At 44.9% G+C, this 12,406-nt stretch overlaps 1 protein-coding gene across 1 annotated transcript in view; it reads right to left on the reverse strand.

The window, feature by feature from the left end:
• RALGAPA2 (Ral GTPase activating protein catalytic subunit alpha 2) overlaps positions 1 to 12,406 on the reverse strand; it is a 284,753-nt gene that overhangs the window by 130,111 nt on the left and 142,236 nt on the right. The window contains exon 24 of the mRNA XM_007454538.1: positions 1,790 to 1,918. Coding sequence (XP_007454600.1) covers positions 1,790 to 1,918 — 129 coding nt within the window. The remainder of the gene's footprint in view (positions 1 to 1,789; positions 1,919 to 12,406) is intronic.

Raw genomic sequence — 12,406 nt, forward strand, 5'->3', positions numbered from 1 at the left:
GCCTCAGCAGGCAGATCTACGTAGCAGGAGTCCTCCAGGCTTGTAATTAACAGAAAATTCTGACTGAGCAGGTGTGTCCCTATCCGAACACCTCTCACTAGTGCTCCTACAATTTTAAATCTCAAGTTTAAACTCAGAGAGTGAGTCAAGGTAATTCAGAGTTATTGTTCCTTTATGTAATATGAATCTTACACTCACATTCTCATATTTTCTCTCTCTCCCTTTCTCTTTAAACAAATGTTTTGGAAGGCCACTTTAATAGCTCATCTAGCCGAAAGATAAATCTTCACAGAGAATGGCCACCGTGCATGATATTATCACTAGAAAGGGCGCCAGCATTTTCACAGGAAACTCTCAGAGCAAGTAAGGAAAATTGCAATTAAGTATTTTCCTTCCTAAATCCTGTTTTTTCAATGTTTTTTCCAAAGTTTTCCAGTTTTTTTCCCAAAGTTTTTTCAATGTTGATTTGAATGGTTAAAAGTAAATTAGAAGGTTCCTTGAGAATGATTATCCCACAAAGTTTTTCAGAAATAAGTACGAAAAGTTGTCACAGTCTTTACAAAAAAGAAAAACTGTTGAACAAACTCAACATTTTCTTTCTTCCTTCCTTCTTTTCACTCATCCCTCCCCTTTGCTTTTTAATTTACCCCTAGAAGGAAAAGCGCATGAAATACCAGCTATACAAAGTATTAAAAAAACAATTTAATTCAAAACCCAGGGTTGGAGTTTGAATTTGCCCTGCAGTGAAGAAATAAGTAGAATAAGAAAGTAACAACGCGTCAAACAAAATTTAGGTAGCTAGATACTCACACTGATTTCAATACAAGTGCCTGGCGAACAGTAAAGCTAGTTTTATTTACACCATTTAAAGAAGGGAAAACTGGCTCTGAACAGGTAACAGCTGTACAGAGCACGACTGTGAGAGGCCTTTAAATTGAAATAGGTGAGAGTGTCCTCTCAAAGGCGTTAATACATCGCCCTAATGGTGGAGGTAAAGGTGGAGACTACAAATCAATTCTTTTCGTAGCCCTCAGCGCTCACTCAGTCCACTTGCTTCTCATTTCTTAGTACAAGAATTCTGCCAGAGTTTTACGGCATATGAATACAAAGATATATATTAATTTTCTGGTTAAAAATTTTAGTGTTCTAACATTTTAAGAAAATATTTTCTATTAGACTTATAATAACTAAGACTTAATAATAGAAAAAAAACCTTATTGATGATGTACACTTAAAATTCTCTCTTGGGCTTCCCTGGTGGCGCAGTGGTTGAGAGTCCGCCTGCCGATGCAGGGGACACAGGTTCGTGCCCCGGTCCGGGAAGATCCCACATGCTGCGGAGCGGCTGGGCCCGTGAGCCATGGCCGCTGAGCCTGCGCGTCCAGAGCCTGTGCTCCGCAATGGGAGAGGCCACAACGGTGAGAGGCCCGCGTACCGCAAAAAAAAGAAAAAAAAATCTCTTGATCACAGACATTAGTGTCTGCGCCACCATTTACGAAAAATGCTAATAAGACTCTAGGAGACCAGTCCTGCCTCTGACTGTGTAAATGTGCTGCAATATTAGTGAGGACATGATTTCTCACTCTGGCCTTCTGATGAAACGCCTTTCCACTACCAGTGTGTCATCTTATCCTACAATTTCACACATCAGCTGCCAGGGCATCTACCCGAGAGCCCGGTTTCACGTTGCACTAATGAGTCAACACCTGTTAGGAGTGGAGAAATCTGAACCTTGTTAGCCGCTGTGAAGCCTCCTGGGAGCTGGGATGCTGAGCATTGTCACACTCACCGCCAGCGTGTCTGCACTGAGGACCCTGGCAGCGGCCGTGATGAAGTCCCCCACCAGCATGGAGAAGCCGGGCAAACCCAGGGAGAAAAAGCGGGGTGGGCAGTGCCTTACAATGGTATTTAAGATATCCTAGAAGGGGAGAAAAGAAAACACAACTGTAAGTTTCCAGACCAAAATTCCAAAGTCATCAGTTCCTCTGTACATATGACTACTGTGAGATTATCTGAAAGAACACAGACCATGGAACTTTTTTAGTGAAAAGGGTTCCAGGAGATGAGCTAGTCCAGGGGCTACTGTACTCATTTTACACGTAAGAGGATGGAGACCATACACTGTAGGGTGACTTGTCCAAGACCTGAATTGTGGCACTGGGACTAGACACTCTTCCATCTTCCATGTAGAGGTGGGCTCCTAGGACAAGCTACAGGAGTGGTGAGGTAGATAAATAAATTAAACCTGCAAGCAGCTATCACTTCTCATCTTCAATTTTCAAGAGTCAAAGCACACTGTTCTATTACAAACTCCTGAAGCAGGCAGGGATGGAAACTTGCATTCTTCGGGCAACTCCCGTGTGAAACAATGGGAGTGTGGGTCCCACTGGGATGGGTCACGCGCCAAGGTCAGGTGGTCGGTGGGGCTCCGGGTAGAAGTGGGTGGCAAGGCACGTGTACCCAGCGCTGCATGTGGACCATCTGCCCCCAGACACCTGGTGTCCCCTGGGTCTGGAAGGGCCTCTCACTGGTGGGTGGCCGGCTGGCCCCTGCCCGCCAGCTCTGTTCTGAGGCGTTGCCTCATTCCAGCCCGTGGCAGACCAGGGCTCTTCTCCTGGACAGCGTTCGTGCCATCCACGGCCAGGCCGCGTCTCTGAAGCCATCTGTGCGAGTGTGTGCAAAGGGGATTAGTAAGAAAACCACAAACTGCTTTTATGCAGTTCTAGGCCAAGTGCATTCATCAAGTGCACTGAAGTGCTGTAGTTATGGGACTTGTAGTTATATAACCTAGAGTTAGTCGCAAAATACAAGAAGCAAAATACCAAAATAACAACAACAGAAAGCCCCCCAAAACCTCTGGTTTGTTTTCTCACATTTCAGTGTAGCTATTTGAAAATCCTTTAAAATAATCCTGATTTAACTTGATTAAATTAGAGCAAGGGATAGCAGTGTGCTCGATTCTAACACATTAAGTCCTTTTTCATAACAATAACCTTATTGAACAACTTGTAATCTTAAAAGAGAACTTTTAGGTGTTCACAAAACATTTCTTCTAAGACTTCTTCCTCACATAGCAGGCTCATTTAGTGTCTACCAATCATGCTGTGTGTGTCCTTAAAATGACGGCGCAGTGCTTTACTCTATTGGTATTTAGCAAGTACTAACTTAAGGTTTTAGCATTTCAGCAGACTTTTTCCTATACCAAAAATAAACAGAGACACAAACAGATAAATAGACAGATAAAAGGGAGGAAGGAAGGAGGAAAGGAAAGAAAAACCCGAACCATGCTTCCCCCGGGTTAATGTTTAAACCTGCTGTAATCACGTCCTTTGATACATTTCAGTGTCCACATCAGCCAAGGCAAACATTCTAGGGGCTGAGCAGATGGACACTGCAGTTTAGAAAGTGTGTGGTCAACTCCCGCTCTGAGCGCAGAACAAAAGACCCACCTTTTTCATAATGAAGCCTCTGATTAATGCCCTGGACTCCTCACCACACACCTGTAATTACTCACAGAGGCAGGCTCTGTGCTGGGCCTCGTCTCGGGGTATCAGGCATCAAGGTCTCGGGCAGCAGATGGAAGCACGCTTCTGTTGACATCTGCTGCCACGAAAGGATTCGTGCAAACCTGGCTTGCAAGGTAGAATGCCGTGCGTGGGAAGATTAATAATGCAAACAACCATGATGTTAACTTTGTTAGGTTTGTGTTAATTCCATCTGTTGAGGGGAGGAACTGAGCCTTGAACCGTGTGGGTTTTTAACACCTTTAGCACATATTTAAATCACAGATTTTTCTCCACTGGAATTGAGAGGTTTAATTTTAAAAAAGGGTTTTCTGGGGTACGTTTACGGCAATTATGAACTAAATCCTTTAACAAGCTAAAGCCAGAATTTATACATGAAATCCATTTTGCTTCACAAGATTCAGATGCGTCAAGGCAATGAGCTGGAAGTGGGGCATTCCCAGACATGACTAAGTTGCCACTGATGCTGAAGGAAGCAGAAATGTGTGCAGCAAGAGAAAGTCATAGGCTCCCCACCCCCTGGACCTCGGCCAGTCTCTTGAACGGAACCTGTTTCTACGGGCGAGAAGGTTGGAAAGAGAAGGCAAAATAACAGATGGCTGGCCTAGCCTGCCCGCCACCCACGGAAGGCGGCCCCCAGGAGAAGTGAGGCCGCCAGTTACAGCAGCTCTGGGCTGGGGTTAATATGGGGGTTAAAGAGGGGGCTGTATGGCCAGTCGGCCAAGTTAGGGCCATATGCTTGCTTATTTTGCTTATCCACACTAAAATGGAACAACGCAAAGATTATAATCTTTGTGACAACATTTCGAAATTAGGAATAACTGTGGTGCTCGAAGGAGAGCAGCCGCATCTTCCCAGCAGAGGGACATCCGCAAAGGGCTGCCGGCACTTCTGGTAGGAGCCTTCCTTTCCACACACTGAGAGCACGGCGATAGCCGGAATCCTTGCGAAAATGGAAATCTTGAGACTGAAGCTTTCTCCTGGGTCCCTGGGGTTTCAGGGAAACTGAACAGGATGGTGCGTCCCAAACACAAATTATTCACGTACAACCCTCATGCTTTTTGTCCTATTCAAGTCCAAAGTGAATATGATTTGTCTGTTTTTCAAAGTAACTCACTTTTTTTTCATGCAAATAAGAGTATTCTGGAAAACTCGTATCCTGTCATAAGTAGAAAATAACCCTTAAATCAGTACAATTATGGTAAACCAAGGCTACTGAGTTTTTGCTAAACATCCCCATCAGATGGAGGCTCTCCTTGTTAACAGCGTGGTTTGCATCCTGGGTGGAGAGAGAAGTTCTGTGCCTGCTCCAGCCACCTGTCCGGGTGTCACAGGGCTGGCAGAGCCAGGGCCATGGCTCCCCGGGTTCGACTCAGGGCTATTCAGTGCCCCTTCCTTTGTGATCATGGTGGAAAATGCCCCTGTACTCAAGTCAGACTCTGGCAGAGTGAAAAGAGCCCCAGGCCTGGGGTCAAGACCTCGTGTATGTGACCGTGGACAGGTCACGTCGAGCTTAGAGCTTCTCATTTCTCTTCCACAGAAGGGACTGATTCCCCCTGGACTTGTGGGTAACGGGAGAGATGTGAACACATGCCTTGTAAACTGAAGAGGGTCACACAGAAGTAAACAGAGTAAAAATAAAAGGGAAGGACCATGAAGGACTTTTACTTTCTAGAATTTACTTTGTAGAATTCCGTGAACTACTATTTTGCTGATACTCAGAAAGAGCTTTTTAAAACATTTCAAAGGTGGTCCCCAAAGCCTCTTAGATTACATTCTCCCAGAAGTTAAAAAACCCTAAAAACTAATTCTCTCCAATAACATCCTTAGCAAAGTGTTACAGCAATTAGCCATAGTGTATATAATTTATAGGGCAAATAATGAAATAAAAACCGGAAAATGCTCTGTTTTAGATATTCGAGAGTCCATTCTTCTAAGGAGTTCTAGAATGTACCCAATCAAGTGAGTCTGGTAGCAAAAATTAGTTTCTTTTCCACGTTTTAAACAGACTGAAAATAATAAGCAAAACTATAAGCTCAATGAAAAGATGGACTCTAAAATAGGAATTAAGCTTACTCTTGAAAATTGACCAGCATGAAACTCTTTCACATGCTTTTTGTTCAGAGGAAATAAAATTCAATCCGCAAAATGCTGTAATATGAGGAACGGACCACCAAACTAGCATTTTCCTCTCATTTTTGGTTATAAGTCCACACGCATGCTACACACTGAGTGTGAAAACTGGATTGTAAGATGATAGCTGTGAATTTGCAGCTTATCCAGAGATTCAGGTTTATGAGAAAGTAACTGGTGAGAACATCTGTCTCTTATCGCTGATCTTACAAAAAAATCAGGTAATTCAAATAGAGGCATGTTGTTTCCTCCCCTCCAAAGCACAGTTCTATAAACACAAACCACATTCAGCCTAGTAAATGAATCGCTTTAATTGAATGCTATGTACACAGTAACTGGAAAACCCATAAGTGATAAGAAAAACATATGGCGATGGCAACAGAAATTGGTTTATTCATTTTGCATAGTGTTGTTTCTTTAGTTCTCTTATAATTGACCTTTAGAACGATAAATGTGTAAAATAATTTTGTTTATTATGGCTCCAAACCTTCCAACAATTACACAAAATGAAAATTTAAAAGGAAGGATTCATTCTGGAAGCATTTCCATTGTTTACATAATTGCACAGCTATAATTCAGTGCTCATGTTGTGATGGAAAATAAAAAAGGGCCATTACGGGCCATTTCAATTCAAAATATTGCACAGTGGTGTCAAAAATGGGGGAAAATGTTCACTTTAAAGCGCTTTAAAATGGATTAACGCTGTAAACAGAAACATTTCAATATATTCTATGAAATACAAATGTTCAAGAAGCAGCCATCCTTCAGACGGAATTAGAAATGTTGCGACTGTACTTTCACACCAATTACATATATATCATTCACTTAATATTTGCTCACGGCCCAGCAGATGATGGTGGTAACACAATAGCTGGCCATCTGTCTCCCTGCTTCCTCAGAGGACTTGCGCCCTCTCCTTGGAGCAAACAGATCCGGTTATTCCACCAAAAGTAACTCAGACCTTCCAGGAGGCCAAACGGAATTGTTCAGAGATAGAACCCCTGTGTGCAAAGTCACTGGACTCGTCCTTTCACTTTGAAGAAAACGAAGATGTTAAACCATTAATGATTTCATTGCTATTTTTCAGAAGATACCTTGTATCTGGAATATTCTACAGGAAGTTTTTTTTGTTTGGGAAGATGGGGACTGCTCGGATCTGGTTATCCCATTCATCTAGTTAATAGAAAGGTCCCGTTCATTCCACACCCAAGTGGAATTACTAATTAGCAGAAGATGTGAAGGCAGAGGGATACTTTTAACACTAGCCCTGGATATAATCGAAGCGTTCTTTAACAATTAAATAGGCAGACGTGATCCTGCAGGACCTCGAAGACAAATTTGTAAGTATCAGTTATCGCCTTATTGGCGAGGCTCAGATACGCTGAGTGACAAAAAAGTCTTAGTTACAGGAAGGACAGATCTGAAGAGCCCTCCAAGTCCAAGGCCTGGTGTTCTCTCTTCTGCTGCTGGGTCTCTGCTCCTTCAGAAGTGGCACAGACCTGCTCTACACAGCATGAGCTGCGACCTGGCCTGTCCAGGCTCTACACTGGTTCGGGGAGGGGTTTGTGTTGATAAAAAGAAAGGCTTTATGATTATGGCCCTTAAGAAAAGCACAACAGATCGTGTCACAGGCACTGCCCTTCCAGAAAAGCCACTGGAAATAAAAACATAGCAGGACAAGCTTAAGAATTACTTTCAAGGGCTGGGCCAAGGCATACGTGGTACCTGCGACACATTCTCTGTTCAAAAGGCTAAGTGTGGTGTAATCCGTTTGGAGAAAAGGCGGAGATTTTTATAATACGTGCGCCAGACAAATGTTACTTCTCTGGGTGTAACTATGTTACCAAGGTCGGAAGAAATATGACAGGACAGAGTAATTGGGTTCTGCAGCTGGAGAAACAAAATCACCTCGCACTTCTCACCATGAGGAATGCTCCGGAGAAGAGATGGCAGCATGCAAAGGAGGGAGTGACAAACACAAAACAAACTCCTGAGGGTCGCAGGAGCTGCTGCTTTGACCTTGTGCATGGGATCAGTGACAGAACAAGCGGGCAGATGGCAGAGAAAATCACTGCAACCCTCAAGCCCTAAAGAAGAGCCTCAAATATTTTTTTATGATTGTTTTACAATTAATCCCTCATCTGTGAAGAAAAACTCAGCTCACCTTTAAACTGATGAAGACTGACTGACTGCTTCAGGAAAAGGGGGAGACTGGTTAACTGATTTTAAGAAACACTATATGAATTTTATCTGATACTGGAGTCCATACGTTACTGGGTTGTCTTAACTGCTTCTTTTTCTTTTTGTTATTCGTAAAAGCTTTAGATGTAATTTACCTATAATAAAATTCACGCTTTAAAGTGTACAGCTTGGTAGTTTTTAATGTATTCATAGAATTGTGCGCTGTCACCACGATCTAGGGGAGACAGGCAGGGAGGTGGCAAACCCATCAGGAAATCCTGGCACATTTATGATTCCATAAGACGAGGGACACTGTCAGAGGGTCATAGAGAGAAGTGACTTGCCAGCTGCCACCCGCCCCCCGCCGCCCCAGGCCCTGGAGATGCCTCGACCTGCCTCTGTAAGGACTGTCTTAGCCGTGACCCTGATAAGCTTCAAATCTGAAACATGACAGTTTGCACAACAGGCCGGCCTAATGAGGCTGGTGCAGATGCTCCAGAGCAGTGATTAACCCCTCGCGACGAGACTTTAGCAAGTGACGGCTTCAAGGAGCTGCTGCTGGTAAGTGGCGGGGGCTTGGTGGGGGCGGGGGGGCGGCCTGGAGGCTGCGTTAGACTCGCGTGCGCACAGACCGCGTGCTCAGCTCGCCGGACATGGACTCCATGCTCTGGAAGAGGATCCACCGCCCCTGACAGCCAAGTCTGCATAGAAAGGCATCTGTGCATCCCAAGAATTTACCAGGGGACGGGGGTGGGGTACAGGAGGGGGTTGGAGGATACTAAACTCTGCTTTCTCTGCGGCAACTGGCTGCTCGTTTCAGAAGAGGCCAAACTGAATCAGGTCTCTGCACTGTCTCTTCCGCCCCAACCTCTACAGCTCTGACCATGTTCTGCAGCAGAAGCAGAAGCAGGGAGTCACGGCATCATCAATAACAAGATGGTTAGCAACGTACAGACGGCGCCTAATCACGCGAGTACCTACAGAATCATTAAGGTAGTAATTACCCCATTGGGTGAACCATGCACACATCTAATTCACGTAGGTACCAAAGAGTTGGGCAGCCATACTGTTCCCAGGTTCACTGTTCGTCCTGTCTCAGGACGACATCAGCTAGAAATATATTCTTCTTAGGATACTGAAAAGAAATTCTTGGAGGAAACCATAGGCTTAACACACTCAGGAGCCTCCCAAGGCCGTGGCAAAGGCGCAGGGAAGGTATAATCGACATCCCCCCTGATGCCAAGCAGAATAGTTCCTCACCCTCACGCTGGGACCCGCTAGAACCCAACCCACACTCCTGTTATCTTAGGACAAAGTACAGAAATCCAGGAGGGAAACACATCTCTAATGAATCTGGGTGGCAGTGTGTTTACCTTGTTCCTTTGGGACCATAAAAACTTAGAGAAGATCTAAAAGGTCATCATTCGATCTTTCCATTTCACAGACATGGAGTAGGAGGTCGATCAAGGCCAGAAAGTGCCCAAGGTTTGGACACAAATCCAGGCGTGCTCCTTGTCTTTATTGGAAGAGAAACTGTGAGCCTGTCCATGAGGCACCAGTGGACACCCGTAAGCAGCGAGACTCACACGTGGAGCACAGCACCACGTGGAGGGCTCTCCAGTGCAGATTCTTCTTTCATCTCATTCACTTTGCCCACGAATCGTTGAAAAACGCACATATATTTTTAAAGCTATACTTTCAAGTGAAATCAACAAATGGCTGCTGTGGCTTAAAAATGTGCTTCTGGAATGTATACAGTAGACATGCAGCCCTGACTGGCACGGAAGTGCAATCACAGGATGGAACCGGGTCAGAGAGTGCGACCTTCTGAATAAGAAGGAGACTTGGCCAAGCATTCTTCCTAGGAAACCGCTAGAAACAAACTCTGTGCGTGTGTGTGCGTGTGCGCGCGTGTGTGTGCGTGCACGCGCGTGTGTGTGCGTGCACAGGCATGGGTGTGGGAAGCGGGTGGTTGGAAATATTCTGTGGAAAGACAGCAAGAAACTGCGTAGGGTTGCAACAAGAAATCAAGATTTGTATTTTTCCCTGAAAATGCAGAGAACCTACAACAGGTGTGGCTTCTGTGTTCATTTACCTGTAGCTTCAACTCTGCTTGCAAGACCCAGGGCTTCTGACGCTGTTAAAGCCCAGCGTCCAGTGCGTCTACCCCTGCCCCCTCCTCACCTGCTGGAGTCAAGATGCCTGGTTCTCAGGCCCGCCTGGTGCTGCTGAGATCTGCTGGCTGTCTCCCGGCCCACAGCCAGGAACAAGTTAAAGACGAAAATCGATTTCTGTTGGAGCTTCCGTGTCTTCTGGTGTGTTCTCACACCAGAAAATAAAAAAACTTTGGAATGTGATATTACTCATTCTTTTCATTCTATGATAACACAAAATGCATGTTTCTTTAATTTGCTTCCTTAAAAGTAAAATTATTCCACATGCACATAGAAGCACAAATGAGGCTTTTATTTAACATTTTTGTGCTCTGTTAAAAAAAAAAAAAAAAAAGAAGAGGACAACCCGGTGGTCATTCAAATCCGGGAGCCTACAGACCATCCCGCCAGTGTTGGACAGAGGACAAGAGCTGTCCAAATTGGTACCATTTTCGGTTTCCGCTTGGGCAACAGAAGTACAACTGCTACTCCTTCCAGACATAGAGCTCCCAAGAATAGCTGAGATTTGAGAGAAAAATCACCAGAGGAGCCAGCTCCGTCAACCCGATTCTGAAGAAACCTCAGGCCAGAACCACTGACAAAGAAGCAGTAGCAACGACCCTGAGACCCAGCCCGGCTGCCCATCCTGCGACGGAGACCATTTGGCACAAATCCTAGCAGAGCAGAACGGGAGGGAATCAGGCCACCCGGAATCATTAACTGACCTCTAAAGAGTCAACACAGGACTCATCGCTTCAAATTCCAGGAATACCTGATAAACATTTAAAAATTAATGTAAAAAGAGAAAGCATTTTGTAAATTCTAAAGCCCCATACATCATGGCTATTATTAAATTACAGCAGCATTTTGAATCATAATCTCATTAAAATATTAATTTTTGAAGGATCGATTGAAAATTGACTTGAAGTAGACTGGATTAAAAATCTATTCATTAAAAAAAGAGTCTGAAATGAAAGCCAAGTCATTCTGATAATTCCATACAAAAACAGCTAACAGTAAGTTGACAAATTTCTCGAGTGCACACTGGGCTTGAAGGTACATGGCAGCCGCTGTGAGGGGTCTGAGGCAGAGTAAAGCATGGCCCCGGCCTCCCAGCAATGTCCTCTAAGAGGCAGGGAACAGTGATGTACAGTTGAGAGTGAGGCCAGACCAAGAGCACAGGGATCCTCTGGGGAACAGCCAGTACTCCAGGGGGACCCAGGAGGGGAGGCAAATTGGTGACACAAAGGCACTGGGTCTTGACAGGAGCATCACACTGCACACACTCAACCCAAGACTCAAGTAAGAGAAGGGGGAAAAAAAAAGGTAGGTATTTTATTTTAATGTCTTATTACTAAAAGGGTTTCTCGTGCTAATATTTGTCTAGCCCACATATACCTACCAAAGGATATTTTTCCATGGAAGAACAAAAGAAAACTGTTGTTTATTGTCTCTTTAGAAAACAATGTTCTCTCTGAAATGTGTTCCAGTAAATAGCATTAATAGCTGAACAATCTGCAATTATTACCCTGCCACTTACTGTTATGTGTTAAAAAGAAATCAACAGACAAAAAGAGATTATTCCCCACAAGGAGAGCACGTTCTCAAAGAAACAAAACTTGCCATTTAAAATGCTCTTCTTGACATTATTTCCTCGTATCCAAACCCAACCATGATGGATCATAAATCAGTCATAATTTAAAATCTCTTACATTCAAAAATCACTCCCTTCCAAATGGGAGTTAAAGCATCCCTCATCAGAAGTAACCATTTAGTACTTGAAATGGTAGAAACCATCTCTTTCTCGACCTCTGATTTCTTCTCTGCCTAAAGAAAAAATATGAATTTTCTTAAAAATCTTTGTCAGATTCTAAATGGGAAAAGATGACCTTGTAGGTCAACAAGTGATATTCCAACCACAGGGAACCCCTTTTTCCATCCAGCACCAGGGCCTCACCGTGCTCACCTTTCCAAGGCCCCTGAGAGAGTCGTAAGGACCCCCCTTCACAGGACAAGAACCTCAAGCCAGAAAAGCCCGTGTGGTCACCGACGCAAGGAAACAGGGACCTACACGCAAGGTCAGGGCTCAAGCTCCACAGTGGACGTCGCTCTCCCCAGGCTGCCCGTGTGGCGGCCAGGCCAGGTGGCCTTGGAAAGACTCCCCAGAGCGTGAGAGGCTTGCAAACCCCAAATCGGCCACCTGCCTTGACTGAACTGGGGCCCCAGACATTTGGAGAAAGCGATCATCTGTGCCCGTGGGCTGACTGCGCCACGCAGTCTGTGCTCTGGTCACCTGTTCCCTGTCGGCTCCCGGGTGGCCTGCGTGGGTGAGCAGAGGACCCCACCGAGCCCCCAGCCCCTCCACTCACGCCTGCAGCGCCACCCCTCATTCAGACTGGGCTCTGGGCAAAAGAC

This window comes from Lipotes vexillifer, unplaced genomic scaffold (genome assembly GCF_000442215.2).
Source record: "Lipotes vexillifer unplaced genomic scaffold, Lipotes_vexillifer_v1.1 scaffold365, whole genome shotgun sequence".
NCBI lineage: Eukaryota > Metazoa > Chordata > Mammalia > Artiodactyla > Lipotidae > Lipotes > Lipotes vexillifer.